At 35.1% G+C, this 17,157-nt stretch overlaps 2 protein-coding genes across 3 annotated transcripts; one reads left to right on the top strand and one right to left on the bottom strand.

Annotated features, from left to right (window-relative positions):
- Positions 1-2,861: 2,861 nt before the first annotated feature.
- Positions 2,862-12,393, top strand: LOC118275297 (phenoloxidase-activating factor 1). 2 transcript variants are annotated; one of them, XM_035593219.2, is made up of 8 exons: positions 2,862-3,287; positions 4,394-4,462; positions 7,062-7,214; positions 8,982-9,084; positions 10,246-10,427; positions 10,719-10,858; positions 11,394-11,525; positions 12,177-12,393. In XM_035593219.2, exons 1-8 carry the CDS (start codon positions 3,224-3,226, stop codon positions 12,315-12,317), a joined length of 984 nt encoding a protein of 327 aa, XP_035449112.2. In that variant the 5' UTR covers positions 2,862-3,223; the 3' UTR covers positions 12,318-12,393. The 2 variants fall into 2 exon arrangements, with proteins under 2 accessions (XP_035449112.2, XP_035449113.2); XM_035593220.2 differs by lacking the exon at positions 4,394-4,462 and having other exon boundaries at positions 2,866-3,287.
- An 89-nt stretch (positions 12,394-12,482) lies between these two features.
- On the bottom strand, positions 12,483-17,034 carry LOC118275294 (protein FAM161B). Its single transcript, XM_035593217.2, has 6 exons — positions 15,936-17,034; positions 15,506-15,670; positions 14,879-15,100; positions 14,369-14,651; positions 13,905-14,185; positions 12,483-12,936 (listed from the first exon to the last, which is right to left on the bottom strand). The coding sequence occupies exons 1-6, from the start codon at positions 16,832-16,834 to the stop codon at positions 12,555-12,557; spliced, it is 2,232 nt and encodes a 743-aa protein (XP_035449110.2). The 5' UTR covers positions 16,835-17,034; the 3' UTR covers positions 12,483-12,554.
- Positions 17,035-17,157: the final 123 nt, after the last annotated feature.

Below are 17,157 nucleotides of genomic sequence, written 5' to 3'. Positions count from 1 at the left end.
TGATCTTTTCTATTGATCTAAACTTTCATACTTCATATTAACAAAAGAATCAATGTTCACGATTAATAGTAGCAATCACAAGTGACAGGAAACAAAAAACTAAATGAATGTGACGCATTGAAAGCCCCATAGGTCTTTCCTAGAAAGTAAAACCATTGACTCAGACTAATGTGGTACATAAAATAGAGAAATTACTTCGAAATTATTACAAACGATTACAAAAAATATTGTATTACGACTACACATCAAGCTATACGAAACCAGTATAAAGTGATCGTCAAATGTGCCGCATTGTCATACAAAGCGAGACCATAATAAATTGGATTATTGTAGCTCGATGTTGGCTATATGTTCGTTGGTATTAGAACTATGTGGTTAATAGGCAACTTACAATTAAATGGTTCCATGAAACAGTTTGAACTAGGAAGTTAAAGGATCTTGAAACTAACCCATGTTCACTATACGTAGTAAGTTTAGAAACTTTAGTTAGCCACCATTCCTACTTTTCCCGCGGATGTCGTACCTATGAGCTAATTTATGAGACGCCATATTTGACAAAGACCGGTCAAAACCTTTTAAGCGATTTCCAACCCTATCGTCAAAGCTGCAAATTGTGGCAATCCTCTAGAGATTATAAAAGAGACACAAAGTCTAGCATTAGACATCTGGGGTTATTAATGATGAAATACTTTAGATGCACCTACGCATCAAACCGTTATGACGTCAGTTATTCGAGTAACCGACGTCCGCAGCTTTTTATTTTTTTATTTGTACCTAAATATGAAGGAAGGAAGTTTATATAACGGTATTTAAAGACCGCCAATATGCAGTGACGTTTGAATTGAAACCTCATTGACGTAAAACTTTTTACTTGAGAAAGCTAAAACTCGTTATGTAGGATGCAAAATGTTTGCAACTGTTAAGGAAAGTACGTAAGAAGCTGGTTAAGGAATCTCCAAAGTATACAATTTTGGTGTTGTCTTTTTTTTTAGCGTAATTTATTTTGAATTTGATCTTCCTCCGCAAGTAGCGGGGGTTGGGCCAATAAATGCTGTGTACAATTTTAATTAGGAAGGTTCAACATTTTACCCTACCTTTTTAAATAAACCTTTAAATTAAACAATTGAGCGACTTTATAAAGTCGCTCAATTGTTTATAAGAGTTTTCGTTAACTTTAATGGTTTAATTTATTTAAAAGGGTAGGGTAAAATGTTGAACCTTCCTAATTAAAATTGTACACGTAAAATATGTACATGTAATTAAAATATGTGCATAAATCTATTATAGGTGATTAGAGAACTTCCCTTAGATTTAATGAAAAGTGTGGGAAATCAAAATACCCGAATTATTTCAACTGTTAATGAGATTCGGTCTTTACAAATATTTTCATTGGTTTGTAAGAATAACAATAAACTTTTGTTGAGGGGGAAAATCATCCAACGCCTTGGGTTAGGCAAGAGGCAGTGTCAGACTCTTACTGACTAAAAACCACCCCGTTCCTACTACTTTTTTATATTTGATGGGTCGACGTTTGGCTGCCATCTCGCCTGGCGGTAAGTGATGATGCGGTCTACGACGGAGCACGTCTGCCCATGAGCAACCTATTCAATCGGGCCTTGAAGTCACCCAGGTTATACCCATCAGGAATCGCAATCAACCACGCTCCACACCATATGAAACTCCCATGTCCTGTAACCTGCGTCAGGCGGTAAGTGTGGGTGCCGTAGCGTATCTCAAGACACTCCTAAAAGAGGGATGCATACAATGACAATGCGAGCCTAATCCAAATTGACTTAAGACTTCACTTAAACATCTTTTATCGGGCAATGAAAAGGAATACCTCCTATCTATCTATTATTCAACTACCTATCTCCAGTGATTAAAGATTTATGTCAGATTGAATAAAGGGAAAAATATGTTGGAAAGATTATTAGAACCAGGTAGGTAATAAAGTAATGTATAAATATGAATGTACCTACCTAAGCAATTAATTAACATATCCCGGAAATGTATGAGGTAGGTTTAGGCTTCATAGGTTTCAAACAACGAGATTTTTCCTGGATTTTTTCTAATGGGAGAAACCTAAACAGACATCTTACTGTTTACTTATAAAAAACTAATAAGGTTTTCATATCTATTTCACCATTTGCGAAAGAGGATAATAATTTGACTTAGCGATCGAGTATTAAAGCCCAAGCGAATTGCCCCTCTTTCGACTAGGAGAGAATTATTATACAGCTGTCAAAATTATTATTGAATAATCATATGGTGGATTATGGTTAACAACAACAAAGTCTAAAGTTCACAAAACTGAGGTATACAGGCCAATTTTTTTATAGGATCAGCTTTAAATGTGTTGACGGATCATCATATGACTATCTAAGTGTACAACTTAGATACATAGAATAAAGGATTCATTCCGCAATCATTATTATAGGGGACGAAAAGTTTTAAATAAATTGTTTTCATAATAATAGATAAGTATGCAAATTAATAAGTAATTTGATTTATAGTTTAGTATACGAACATAAAACCCTACCTACCTATATTAAACTCGTTAGGTACATAGGTAAAGGTTTACTTTCTATGTAGATAAGCCGTGAGTTTAGTTACCTATGGTTTACTGACTAAAGACATAAAAAATTGTAAACAAAACTACTAAAAGAAAATCTGTAATTAAAAAAAATTATTGAAAGAAAATGATATCGAGTCTCACCGCACTGCAATTGCACTTAACGTTAATACCACTGCAAGTTAATTAAAGGAAATATTTTATTTATTATTCAGCTTATCATATTAATTATAATGAACCATACCATTTCGTGCAGAGATAAAGACATTTTCTTAAACCATTTCGCAAACAAACAGCGATTGAATTACATTTTCCTGTTATACACAACTAATGATCGGCTCGTTTATAGTTTTAGAAGAGATTTTTACTTTCATAGTTTTATTTATACATATAATGTGTATTTTCTAAAGGGGTGTGTGTCATATATTCACCGTTTGGACTGGTATTCCATGACGTGTAGTTGCTACCCTAATTTAGAGAGCGCAGTGTAGAAAACACGCGTAACTAATAGCGTTTGTACGCTGGGCACTTGCGCGCATGAACTGTGTGCTGGCAAGACACACGAAGCAGTCATGAACATTTGTTCGTACAATAGACTTCGCAAACATATTAGTCCGAAAATATTAATCGGGTAACAAATAGCACTTAATTATGTTTTTGTTCGATTGGCGGTTGACGCTTACTTTTACAATCATGCTACATTACGCCGCTATGGGTGAGTTAATCGATTTGTTTTTAATTCATTATTGTTCGAAGCCTCTGTTTACTGACTCGATTTCATGTCATTTTTAATTCCGCAGCTTGTTGAAAATGTTTAATTTGTTACGATTCCTTATTACTATTACCTAAGGTATTAATTAATACCTATTACATAATTAAAACCAAAAACATCAAAGGAAAGTGTTTTAAATTTTGGAATTTTGTCAGATATAAGAACCTTTTCATTTGATGGGTTAGCAGTAATAAATTGTATGAGTAACCACCATATCTTTTTATAACCAATCCCATTAAAAGTTTAGTCATTTCCGTCATCGAAATTGCTAATTTATAAATCACATTATGATGTGTTTAGTATCTTCGGGATCAGGTATATCCCCGGAATCGATCTTAGTACGTAATCGTCAAACAGAATTCAACTTTATATTCTTGGAATAAAATAGAAAATCTATAATATAGAAAAATATTATGTTAGTTTTAGGTAGTTCGTCATATTATGTTGGTGTCTGTGTACCTGTTTGATAGACAAACAGTCTTGTGGACGTAATACTAGACTATGTCACTAATACACGTCATTAATTGAAATATCTTGTAAAATTAATTACGTAGTTACTTACTTACTTATAAAGTTGCTTGTTTATACTAGCAAAATATCTTTACCATTAATGGTTCTTTGAATAAATTATGATTCATCCCTTTTAATTCATTGTTACGACATTTAATGAGGAAACACGATGTTTTTATCTATAGAGAGACACTGGACATAAATAGACATTAAGTGTCTATAATTGGCACAAATCTATAATAGTTAAACGCATGTGAGATGGAGCTAAAACGTTTAGGGTTCTCCCAAATTATTGTTGGGCTTTCCACCCTTTTGGGTAGCGTTCAATCTTGATCCAAATTCTCTGGACCGATCTCTGCTTTTGACAGAAATTCCATACAACATATATCAAAAATGGCTCCGCATCTTTTGGAGTGTATCAATATATTTTGGTGGTATATATGCAGGGCTAGGTACCTACTAGGTGTAAACACAGGCTGCAGAATCACTAAAAAATCTTTGGAAGATTAATCAATAATAAATGTTGACTGACTTCACAGGTGCCTGGATTTCGTGGCGCAATGTAAACAGCATGTTTAGGAGATATAATAATCTCAGAGCAATTAGAGGTGGGTACTGGGTGTATTTCTAAACCCAAACAAATACGGCAAAGAAGAATTAAACCAGACTTTATATTTTGTCGGATTCAGATCAAGCTATGCAATACCAGTATAAGCTAATCGTTGAATATTAAGAAGGGTTACACAAAGTGAGACCATGATATACTGGTTTCGTATAGCTTTATGTAGCCCCGTATGTATTTTTGGTTTTTTGATCAAGTTGCTTGGGTTTTGAAATACGCCCATATGAAGCTTTGTAGCGACCTATTCAAGACTGAAACACACGCACTTATTTTAGGAAAATGTGTAGTTGTACCGTGAGTTCCAATAAAACTTTTTTTTTCATATACTAGCCATATCGAGAAGTATGATATAATTATATCACGTAGAGTGAAAACAGAGTTAACTGGTGAAACAAATCTGAATCTCGTGTAAAACGTCTTATTATTTTTATCGGGAAAATGTTCGAAACATTATATAGCCGATATAATTTCTTTCCATCTCAGCATATAATGTCAGTTATAGTGAAACGCTGCACAGATTTAATTGCGCATATAAAATCGTTAGATTATTTTCAGCATAACTGAACATGCTAATGAAAATCATTTTTGCATTGGCCAGACGGCAGCACTAGCGAATAAAGCGCGTCACTGAACTGTATGTACTAGCACTATAGTATTGTTGCTAAATGTTTAGGTCCTTGCTTGTTAATTTTTGTAATACATTTTAATAATAACTTTACATTGATGTTCGGTAATAACTACCGAACTTTTTGGCTAAAATTTTAAATTATTGTAAGCTAACCTTTCGCTGACACGATTTATAATTCTATTGGTCACCCATGGTGACCACCATGTGATAATATAATAATAATTAGGCAAAGATATTATTTGTATAACTCGAATTGAAACAGTCTTAAAAACATAGGTCGCTATTCAAAGCTTCATGCTACCCACCACACATTTTATATGCACCTTATTTGCGTAAATTGTTCTTATACTCCATACTACATTTTTTTTATATATTTGTTGTATTTTTATATGTAGTGATTATCGTACACGTTTTATGAACGATATTTGCTAAGTATGGAGTACTAGAATAAGTCATAATTGTGATATTACTTACCTTCCTGATTACAAAAATGTGTTATTGCAAAAATAAGACGTAATAGCATATTAAAACTTTATTGTATCATAATATTTATCATAGATGATTTATCTAACAGACAACTAATATGTATGTATAAGTCAAATAATATCTAATGGAAAGTAAATACTTTTAATGAAACATATTGCAATTATGAATATTTTACGCATTTATGGTGCTATCATAACAAATGATCTTTTTCTATACCGTAGTAATTTTGTTCGAGTAAGCACTCAAACAAAATTACTTGCGAGTAGCGCTGGACTGGATTCTAGCCACGAACGGGGCTCATAGACTAAGCACTGAAGCAAAATACCTATCTATACATACATATAAGTATATTGATGCATGATTGTATTCCTATGACCGGATATAGGTACTAACTTATGACTTCAAATAACGTCAATACAGTTTTTGACCAAATTACATTTTGTAACTAAGTAGAATGACCGACACCTAGACAAAAAGTAAACTCGACTATATTATGTCATCACATCCGGGCTTCAATGAATCAGCTGATCAAGGTCAAATACACTGAACGAATTTTTAAAGAATCATCTTTCTTAATAGACAAAGCAAATTAGCTAACTTTTGATCGCCACAAACTACTTAAAGAAATAATTTCATCTGCGCCAAGCTCTGAATTGGTGTGAGGTCAACGTTGTTACTTTATTATTACAAGTTTCATGGTAATTGGACCGATAATTTTTTGCGTGATGGGGAAACATACAGACAGACAGATAAAAAAATTTTGAGTTAATAATTTTGTAATATTTTCAATGTATAGAATTAAAACTTCTACAGTTTCATTTTATGTATCATCATCATCATCAGCCTGTGCTCGTCCACTGCTGGACATAGGCCTCTCCTCAATTATTATATGTATAGAAGATAGATATAGATATTTTAAATATATGCAGATATCATTCTAAGCTTGGATATAACACAGTCCATTTAAATTAGACGAGAGATAAATGGAATTGAAGTAAACAAAACAGTATCGTTTAATAAATTTTATTTATTTATATTTTAAATTATGTCAGTCTATTTTCATGACGTAATTATAGTGGCCAAAAGGTTAATTTGTTTTTAAATCTTACGTAGAATAATAAGATAATGAAGCTTGTTAGTCAATAATATTTGGCTAAAGATATATCATAAATGAATCAATGTCAATATGTATAATGTTTGTTAAACGTAGACTTGTGTTTTTAAATTAGAGTGAGTACCTATGTAGGTATGTATCATAGATATGTATCTATGACGTTTCTTGCTGGGTCACCTAAGGAACTTGTTCGACCCACTAATACTTTGAAATGAGTGGAACTTTTCTTTCTTAGACTGCCCTACAGGGCCAATAGAAAAGGTCTTTTTACATTTAAAAGTGCTCCATAATCTAATTGAATGAAATAACATTGATCCCAATTTTCAAGGAACGTTAAATAAGTACTTACCCGAACAGATGACAAGATCCCTGCTGAAGAGATAGCAAAGCACCCAGTATGGACGAAGCTGGATGCCGTGGACTGCGGCGACAGTGCAGCCGACCGCATCATTGGTGGACTCAACGCTGGACTCGGCGACTTCCCCTGGATAGCACGCCTTGGATATATAGGTCAGTTACGTGTCACAGGTCCCACTTAAGATTAGTATAAATAAAAACGTCACGCCTTTTATCCCCAAAAGTGTAGCAGAGGTGCACATTACGGCACGCAATCCCGCTACACAATGTACACCCACTTTTTACTATTTGTGTTATAAGTCCCATGTAATAGGTGGTGAGCCTATTACCATATACTGGGCACATTTTCAGACTCCGTGCTACTACCGAAAAACCGAAAAGAAACCAGTAATACTTTGCCCGGCCCGGGAATTGAACCCGAAACCCCTTGTCCGGCAGTCGCACTTGAGACTACTCGACCAAAGAGGCAGTTAATTAATATTGTTTTTGAAAGAAATAATGATCTTGAATGCAACGCATCTGTACATCTACTGTGCAAATTAACTGTTTTTCTTTCTTCTTTCTTTCTTACTGATATTGCGGATGGTCATAGGTGACGTTAATAGCTTACAGAAATCTGTATCACATGTACATATTGTTAGATATAGCTAGTTAAAACATTCTGAGGCTAGCATTTTACTTGCAATGCAATGCAACACCCACTCTACACGAGTAATGGCATAACTTCATAAGTAATATGCAAATGGTACCGTTGGTTATCAGTAAACTGCACATAAATCCGGACTCAGTATTATTACTGAGAATTTGAAAAATTCCGACTATATCCGGATTGGTAAACTAACGGTCAACGGTATTTATAATGAGTGGTTTTTTTCAATAGCCCTTAAAATGTAATTAACAACTATTACTTACTATGAATCGATGATTAACACTATATTACCCAATTAATAGAAATTATATATTGATGTGACGGCATCACGGATATGTGTGACGTCATGAGACTGACGTTATTAACGTTAAGTGCGTCATTATCTGGTTAGTAATCATTTAAAGTATTATGGAAGTCAGAGTTCAATTATATACATTTATCGACTTAAGAAATATACTTAGGTATACCTACATATAAAGATAATTGCATTAACTACCTAAATACATATTTACTTATCCATTTGAAATGTTTTGCTGGTTATTCCCCGAAGATATTGTTTACGTTTATTTTTTATTTTTAAACCTATTATTGTAATAATGAAAGATAATAAGTTAGCGAGATGGCTAAATGGTTGGCTGATGGATGACTTTCATCTTCAAATTACAAAATAAATAAAGACATTTAAAGCTTATAACTAGGCTATTCTTAATTGAGATTAGCCCTAGCTTTCATAGCGAGTAGACAGAAATTGTATACAACATTGTTACATTTTTTTCTCAGTCTAGCTTTCCCTATTTTTATGGAGGCAGAATAAAGAATAGGCAGAACAGCTATTCTGTAACTATCAATTCGAACTTTCAAAGTGAGCTCGATCGCATTCTCGCCCGTCATTAGTCGAAATTATTCTCACAACCAATGACATGGTGGACCGAGATAGAGTTCACTTCGTTATTTTGAATTGTAAGTTACTGAGTAGCCTAGCAGAACGTTACCTTTAGTTGATTGCTTGTACATTATGACTTAGGTTAAAGACATTTGAAGTTGATGACGATAATATTACAAAAATACAGCCACATTATGGACATCCAGTTCTTTTTAAGATTGTACCAAACTGAAACATAATATTCATAAAACTTAATTGCCAACTACTGAGAATCTTGATGTCAAAATCCCTATTAAGCCTTGCAACATATGCATACCTAAACCTATCCCGATTGTACTAGACTAACTAAGAAACGTGATAGATTGCAATTTATTTCTTATTCCCACAGAGGACGATGAAATAGACTACATGTGTGGAGGAGCCCTGGTCACCGACCGCCACGTGGTCACTGCCGCCCATTGCGTGCAGAAATCAGACTACGGATTGGTCTTGTAAGTTTAAATGTCTATTTTCATATCTATTTTATAAGCAACTAGCTTTTGTCAGCGGCATCGACGGTGGTCTCGTGAGATAAAAAGTCCATTCCAAATTTCATTCCGATCCTTTCAGCCATTTTGACGTGGTGGAGTAACAAACAAAGTCACAAACTTTCGCATTTATAATATTAAGCGCCTATTTCACCACCTTCATATAAGTACCCGCTAAACTTATGTGACAGATAGTTCATACAAATTGCGTTGATAATTTAAATTTATCAGGGACATAGCGGCTATCCAGACGTTGTGAAACAGGCCCTAAGTAGTATAAAGGGTAAAATAGTTGATTCTTTGGGTAACTTGTTGGGCGTCTGTCCTTTTTTTTGAGTGGGGTAAATCATCCAATGGCTTCTCCCGCCTTGGGCGAGACGAGAGGGAGTGTCAGACTCTTACTGACTAAAAACCACCCCGTTCCTACTCCTGCTTTTCGAGCCGGAGCCCCGGTAAACCCGCTAGGTAGTCCGTAGCACCAGAGGGCGTCTGTCCTAGTCTCGTTTTTGAAACCAGTAACTAATATAAAAGGTTATCCACTCAAGGACATCTACTAACCACTGTTTTCCTGCATTTATGTTGTCAAGTCATAGCTTTTTTATCCAGTTCATAATATTACTACCTATGATATTTCTTATAAATACATAGTTATTTAATTTAATAATCTAGTTTCAAATATTTAATTCATACGGGCTGGTGACCTTGTTTTATGTTGATACTTAGGTACATGGACTTTTTCACCTCACAATTCCAGATTATCAACATGATATTACTAACAATTTGTAATCAACTGACATATTAAATGCTGTGTCTGACATGAGAATAAATAAAGGTCGATTAATAACACATTACACGTATGAACCTTCTGTTAATTATGTTCTTATCTACATCAATCCAATCCCATTCAATATTGGAGGTAGACAGAAGCTATGTGTACACACAACACTATATGATCCACCCATCATACTGCTCGGTCTCTGTTACTAGGAACCCTGTAAACTGTGATCTCCAATTTCTTTACAAAGGGAGGAGATCATAACTTACTCCTCTTATGTAGAGGAGAGACATAGTCTAGCCGCATAATGTCACGGTCTGCTTAATTTATTCTCACAATTATCTTTCCAGGACCACAGTCCGTTTGGGCGAACACGACACGCGGACGGATCCAGACTGCGAACTGAAAGTATGTGCACCAGCAGTACAGGATCGAGGAATAAAGCGGATCATCAGCCACCCTCAGTTTAACAAGCCCGCCTTCCACAACGACGTCGCCATCATCGAGCTGGATAAACCAGTTACACTAAATAGTGAGATGAATATATATTCTAAGCAATATTGATATTACTATGTATTTATTTTTTGATCTCTGACGTTACTAGTGGCTTAATTACTCGATCACCCTGTTACCAGGTTACCGGTAACAGGGTGATCGAGTAATTAAGTGGCTGGTACGGTCACAACCTGTCGAAACTATTGGTCATGCTGTAACTTTCTAGGTAGAAATCAGAGGAGCAAAAATTTATTCCTATACTACGCAAATGTAAAAAAAAAAATAGAAGTGGGAAAAGGGTAAACTAACAAATCATTATTGTTTTAAGACTACGTGGCACCTATCTGCCTGCCCCGTACTGCAGAACAGCTGGCGAACTTTAAAATTGGAGATGAGATGACAGTCGCCGGTTGGGGAAAGATGAACATGACCACCGAGGAACGAGCTAAAGTGTTACAGTTTGTTAATGTAAGTACAAGTTAACAACTACTCAGGTTCAATTCAAGCATCTTTCGGAAACGTGGTAAAAAATATTGTGTAATGAAAGCCGCATCGACAGAAGATGATGACTCTTCAGAAGCATACCTACGAAGTTTGACGAGATTCAAATATTATGCAAACGTGAACTTAGTTCTGAAGTGTCCACTTCTAATAAAATGAATCCTTAAGGTAAGTCCACAGGCCCGCATCGTACCCATCGAACGCATCGTACGCATTCTGTATGATGTCATCAGTTCGCATCGCATGATGATGCGGGCCGTACGATGCGGATCAGTGTACGCAATTATCTGAGTTTCTATACAAAACAAACTAAAATCCGTTGCGTGCGATGCGTATGATGCGGGCCTGGGGATCCTTAAGGTAACCAACCTTAAGGATTCATTTTATCAGAAAGGTACAAACCTTTACTGAGTACTTATTCCAGGTGAAATATTCATCTTCAAACATATTTCATTCAAAAAATATTATAAAATCTTCTAAAACAAAACTATATTATTTCTAGGTACCGGTAGTAGCTCCTGCGATGTGTGACTCGTTCGGTAAGGGATTCAAATTGTTCGAATCAGAGATCTGCGCGGGCGCAGAACATAATAAGGACGCTTGTGGTGGCGATTCAGGAGGTCCACTCATGAAGGTATTTTAACTTTTTTACTTTGTTGAATATCTAATTAATTTGTATACCAAAATTAAGCTTTTTAATGGTAAATGGAATAAGTGAGTATACAGTAGTTACATTCTAAGTGGTTGTACTTTAAAATAGTGTTCTTAGCAGAAGACTAAGCATCCTTTATAACATACCAAGCCATAGATTTTCCGATTGAGTTGTTTCAAATTGAATGTTTACCACTCATGTATATATTTTTACCATCCTTTCACCTCGACAAGTTGACGATGTGGTGATTATATCGATTTGACACAGCAATGTAGGTATGTTAGGTAAGGTAGGTATTTATTAGTACCTAAGTAGGTGTATATAAAATAAATCCAACTTTAAAAAATATTATTATAGTTAAAATTTTTATATTTATTACATATGTATATGGTGACATTCAACCTGTCTGTTCAACTTTGATTTGGTCTTATTATTTTGTTTTATGAAATAAACGGGTTATTTCTTCAAATCCCACTACTGTGGTTTTGAGGACAATTTCGTCGTAAAAGGTATCTCGTAATATGTGATAAAGCACACGTTAATTAAATACATTTAAAACGTCAATCAGTCAGAATTAAGAGTATCTAGTAATTTTGTTTAATGGGTAACTAAGTACCTGTTTCATTCTTTTAGGTCTTTGACACCCCCGAAGGTCCCAAAAGTTATCTGGTCGGAGTAGTGTCCTTTGGGCCCACAATATGCGGTATCAAGAAGCCTGGAGTCTACGCGTCAGTGGCATATTTCCTCAAGTTTATATTAGATCATCTAGTCTAAATGATACCTTAGAACCTACTTAGTACCTTTTGTTACATGCATATGTAAATAGTTTCATTAAATAGTTCCTATTTTAGTTCTGAACTTTTATTTGCAGAAGCAGAAGACTGTTTTATATGATTTCTATAGATATTTGTTTTATTTTCTAAAATGAACACACAGACATTAAACATGCATTTTTATTGATTAACCGAATACCAATAACTCAAGTGCAAATGGCAATGAATTAGAGTGAAATCACAATTTTCTATCCAAACTATCGGTTACGATTTCCGAGTCTGAGTATTTGTCATCGATATCGATTCTGTTTAGGAACTCCGTCACATCTCCAGTATAAGTTTCCGCTGTATCATTAATCGATACTTTGCGGGATCGAGTCGGGCTATTGTAATGGTACGATTTGTTGCGTGAACTGCGTTTCTTCGTGGACTTCCTCGGAGACAGTTGCAGCGTGTCTAGGGGAGCTGACAGTGACCGTGGCGCGTAGTACCTCTCGAAGAGCATCGGTTGCTGCTGCACTCTCCCATACATCAACTCCATCTCATGAAGAAACTCCTCTCGTCTCATCCTCTCCTCATCGCGCCGAGTTTGCAGCCTCATGGCAATGTCCTCCTCGTGACTAAAAATTAAAATGTACCTTTTCTGTCAGATGGACTTGGGAATAAACCTTATCCAATCGTTTTATGATTTTTTTTTTATGGTATATTATGGTAAAATAAGAGGATAAGTAAGTGCAGATATAAATCCTAAACCATAACTTCCTCCCTTAGGATGCTTTTCACTGCACCAATCATATTTATTGGTACACATAGCATTGGTGGAAACAGATTCAACTATGATATGTTTCATATATGGAAAGATGCGTGCTATGAATGCGTGTAATGAATGTGTACTATACAACGTGTAACAAAATACCCATATACATCAAGAAGGGCTGATGAATACAGGTTGAATAGAGTCTCTATACGAAGTTTCAGTTTAAAATACAATTAAAAAAAATTTGTACCAAACACTTGATATCGCATGGTTCTTGATTTTAAATCATACAAACGTGTCACAACACTACAGGGATCACTCGCTAATATCACGAAACATTTCTTCTGTCAATCTGATCGCCTAGTACCTGTCTAACTAATTTTGAATAACGCGGCGGCGCGATTTGAAAAATTCATAACTTGGTACCATGAAAACATGAGTTTAAAAATCCCTTCCCGTATTGTTTGTTACGTTATCTAGAAGCCGTTCAATTGATATGTATACCCCCTTTTTGTTACACGTTGTATATGCACCTTCATAAATTATCAAGAAGTGCTAAAAAATCTAAATTTCTTTTAAAAAAATTTCACTACATTACTTAGGTGTTTAATATTCTATAGGTAGGTACCTAAATAAATATTTAAAATATTTTTTAATGAATAAAATCGGTTGAATTTTTTTATGAATAAATGGGGGGAAAATATAACCACAAATTATATAACAATGCATTATAGAAAATACCTATTGCTGACCAAAGGCTAACAACAACACTACAGAAACTGGATTGAAATTCAAATAATCAAGTGACATTCTTTTATGTTGCAAACTAACTTGTTTTTGACAAGATGCCAAGCGGGTTTGGAACGTAATTGGCGATCCCTCAATCTCATCTCATTGCGACGTCGTTGTTCTGCCAATCGAGAAGCTGCTTCCATTTCGAACCTTCTTCTGACTGCTTCAGCTCTCAAAAGAGCTGCTAGGTTAGACCTGCCTGATGCAGAAGCTCGGAGGTCAAGGGCTGAGTACGCTCGAGCCCCTGGACCGTTCCCCGCTGCACTGGTGCTCTCATTGCTTTTGTTTTCTGAATAAATTTTCATCGTCACATCGTGCATCTAAAATGTAAAATATTATCATATGATTGCTTTGAATCCAGAATGAATGAATTAATGCTATTGGTTCAATTCTGAAGCATAACCCAGACTTCTTAATTTTCAAAATTCGAATCCTAAGGATGGAACGACTAACTTAGAATTTGATGAAGATTTAATCAGTTATATGAAACAGAGAATACGTACTTTCTTGGCAGCCCTATCTGCAGTATTGAATCGGAACGGCTGAGGGCTGGTAGTTATAAACTCTTCCTTTTGACTTTTATTTCTTTTCTTCCGATCTTTGGTCGGACTTGGACATCTTTGTCTATCAGATGATGAAATAGACGGCACTCCTGGAGAAGGGTCTATGGGCAGGTCACTATGAGCGGCTGGTGTTGAGAGACGACTACGGTCCCGAGCAGCCATTGTGCCAGGATAATTTGCGCTTCGTAACATTTCATCTGCTCTTATACGTTTGTTCATAGATCTGTAATCGTAGTAAATACTAAATTAGAACTTGTAATGAAATCACAAGTCGCGACAAAATATTGGTAGAAAGTAGTAGTTTTATGGTGTAAATATGTATGCTTGGCAGACAGAGCACTTCATTTTCAGACCCCTATCAAGTTTGAGTAGAATATTGTACATAACCACGATGTATTCCAATGAACGGAAAAAGGTATGTAACACTTATTTAATAATGACCAATATTACCTGAAAAAGTCATCCTCTCTCATTTTGTCGTAAAAGTAATTGGAAAACAAGTTTTTAGGCACAGGTCGAGCCCTAAACCGTTTCTTCTTTTTACTTTTTGGTAAAACATGAATTGCTCGTTCACACATTCCACCAAGACCCTTTTCTTCTCTTTTTGTAAAACTAAAAGGTTTCATCTGAGCCCTTAGCTCAGCCTCGCTATTTATTTTTGTTATTGCACGTCTGTAAAATGTAAATGAGTCTAATAAGCATGAATTTTATTAACAGCCCGGCGACATATTTAGATCTAAGAAGCTTTAAAAGGTTGGTACAATAAAAGGTGAAGAAAAAGTATTAAGAAAGAAATCGTGAAATGCGTCGGTAATACTGATTTAAGCACTACCTAAGGTGAATTTGCGAAAATATAATTAAACATTAATTTACCTAAGTAGTATACTAAACCAACGGGTTTTGTAAAAAAAAAACAGCTACAGATAGAACGTGTTTCAACTAACCGCAAATCATTAAAAAAGCAGCTTGCAAAAACTGATAAAATTAATTAGGTAAGTAGTTAATAAATTAAAATAATCAAGGAAAAAGTGTAATCTAGTAAGAAGCATACAGGTAGCTTTCAGGTCGGAAGGAAACCTCATAGCTTGGTCCTCTAAGATCTTGTCGTAGAGAGGGATGCGGGACTCGATTGGCACCGGCCTTGCTTTAAACTTCTTTCTTTCCATCTTCTGATGAAGCATGTCTTCTGAAAACGATTTTCGAAGACACCGAAGTTCGTTGACTATGCGATCTTCTTCGTCTCTACGAAAAACAGAAAAAAAAAACATTTTTACCTTTCATAGGTAGGTAAGGTACCTACTTAATGTGTAACACAGCGCTCTACATGATATTTTTGCTGTTCGAATTTGATTTTACCTAGTTCAGCTTTCTATCCATTGATGAAAGTAGCTTCTTAATGCACAGCTTTTTGTTTACATACTTGCCCTTAGTGTAATTGTAAAAACTTAAATCGTAAGGGTTTTACTGTATTGAGAAGCTACGTAATTAAGTCTGGTTTCATACTCACCTTTCAGTCATTTTGAAGGGTTTAGGAATTGTTATGCTCTTCCTACGTCGTGTTGGGGAACCACACCGTTTCGACCTTAAAGGACTTGAAGGCATACTTTGTGTTTTAAAATCATCTCCGTCAAAATCTTTACAACTATCATACTTTTTCCCATCGAAAAATTCGTCAAACTTCTGATCGATTTCGTTCTTACTTTCAAACTTAGCATCATTCCATGAAATAGAACAAGCTGAGTGATTTCTCTTAGGACGTTCGGTTCTTGTCTTTTCTAAATTACTTTTCATTGGAGCTATTTTTAAATCTTCGTGACCATTTTTCTTTTCAACCATCGTCGTGGGTGCCACATTCTTCCTAACAGATGGTTTAAGGCATGATTCTGTTATAATATTGCTAGCTCTCGGTTTTGATAGAGCACTAGAAGTAATGTGATTATTATGATCATTTTTGTTATTAGAATCTTTTGATCCCGTAGACAGTTTTCGCCTGGGTATTCGATTTCCTTTAATTTTACAACTTTTTGTCATAGCTGGTAACCGGCTGTTTTCTAATGTTAAATTATTCAGTATTTTGTCATCATGTCCATTGCAGTCGTCTATGAATTCAATAGCTAGTCCTAGCATAACTTTCTTTTTATCTCTTAAAGATTTTAGCGTGGAATAAAACTCCTCGGTAGGTAAATGATTAATATCATTATAGTCTGGAATACTCCGGTAAAAGTTTTTCAATTTTTCTGCATCTAGGTCTGCTGCTCCGACAGAACACGTCGAAGAAGAATCAATAGAAGACTGTTGATTACGTATTTTTTCTTTCCGTTCATAAGCAGACTTCGGCATTTTACTAATAGGATCCACTGGAACTCTCAGGCAAGAGTTATTAAACACACTTGTGTGATGTGTCATGCCGATTTAAATTACACAATCATTGTTAACTAATTATTTTATAAACCACATTGCCTCTTAACTAACAGCTAAGTATTACATTTTTTGTTGTCATTGTTGTCGCTATGGATGCCTTAAATAATATGCGCAGTGGGCATCTTTATAACTTTACTGGAAGAAATAAGAAATCACTTTATTACGAAGTCTGTACTGGGTCCAACTTAAAATATTAATCTAGGATAATTTAACAAAAACAGGTTTAAATTGTGACTCACAAAAGAGTTAATGCTATGAAAATGTGCATTGCACATTTTAGTGTGCGTAAATTGGAATGCCGCGATGTT

This window comes from Spodoptera frugiperda, chromosome 8, assembly GCF_023101765.2.
Source record: "Spodoptera frugiperda isolate SF20-4 chromosome 8, AGI-APGP_CSIRO_Sfru_2.0, whole genome shotgun sequence".
Classification (NCBI taxonomy): Eukaryota; Metazoa; Arthropoda; class Insecta; order Lepidoptera; family Noctuidae; genus Spodoptera; species Spodoptera frugiperda.
Note: the sequence above shows the minus strand (reverse complement) of the source record. Positions and strands in the feature narration are given on the sequence as shown.

Excerpts from the sequence above, each read along its gene's own strand:
- LOC118275294 (XM_035593217.2), bottom strand. The coding sequence starts at position 16,834 with ATGACACATCACACAAGTGTGTTTAATAACTCTTGCCTGAGAGTTCCA. Across the intron at positions 15,671-15,935 it reads CCCTTCAAAATGACTGAAAG|AGACGAAGAAGATCGCATAG; the intron begins GTGAGTATGAAA and ends TGTTTTTCGTAG. Across the intron at positions 15,101-15,505 it reads TTAGAGGACCAAGCTATGAG|ACGTGCAATAACAAAAATAA; the intron begins GTTTCCTTCCGA and ends TACATTTTACAG.
- LOC118275297 (XM_035593219.2), top strand. The coding sequence starts at position 3,224 with ATGTTTTTGTTCGATTGGCGGTTGACGCTTACTTTTACAATCATGCTA. Across the intron at positions 7,215-8,981 it reads AGCACGCCTTGGATATATAG|AGGACGATGAAATAGACTAC; the intron begins GTCAGTTACGTG and ends TTATTCCCACAG. Across the intron at positions 11,526-12,176 it reads CAGGAGGTCCACTCATGAAG|GTCTTTGACACCCCCGAAGG; the intron begins GTATTTTAACTT and ends TCATTCTTTTAG.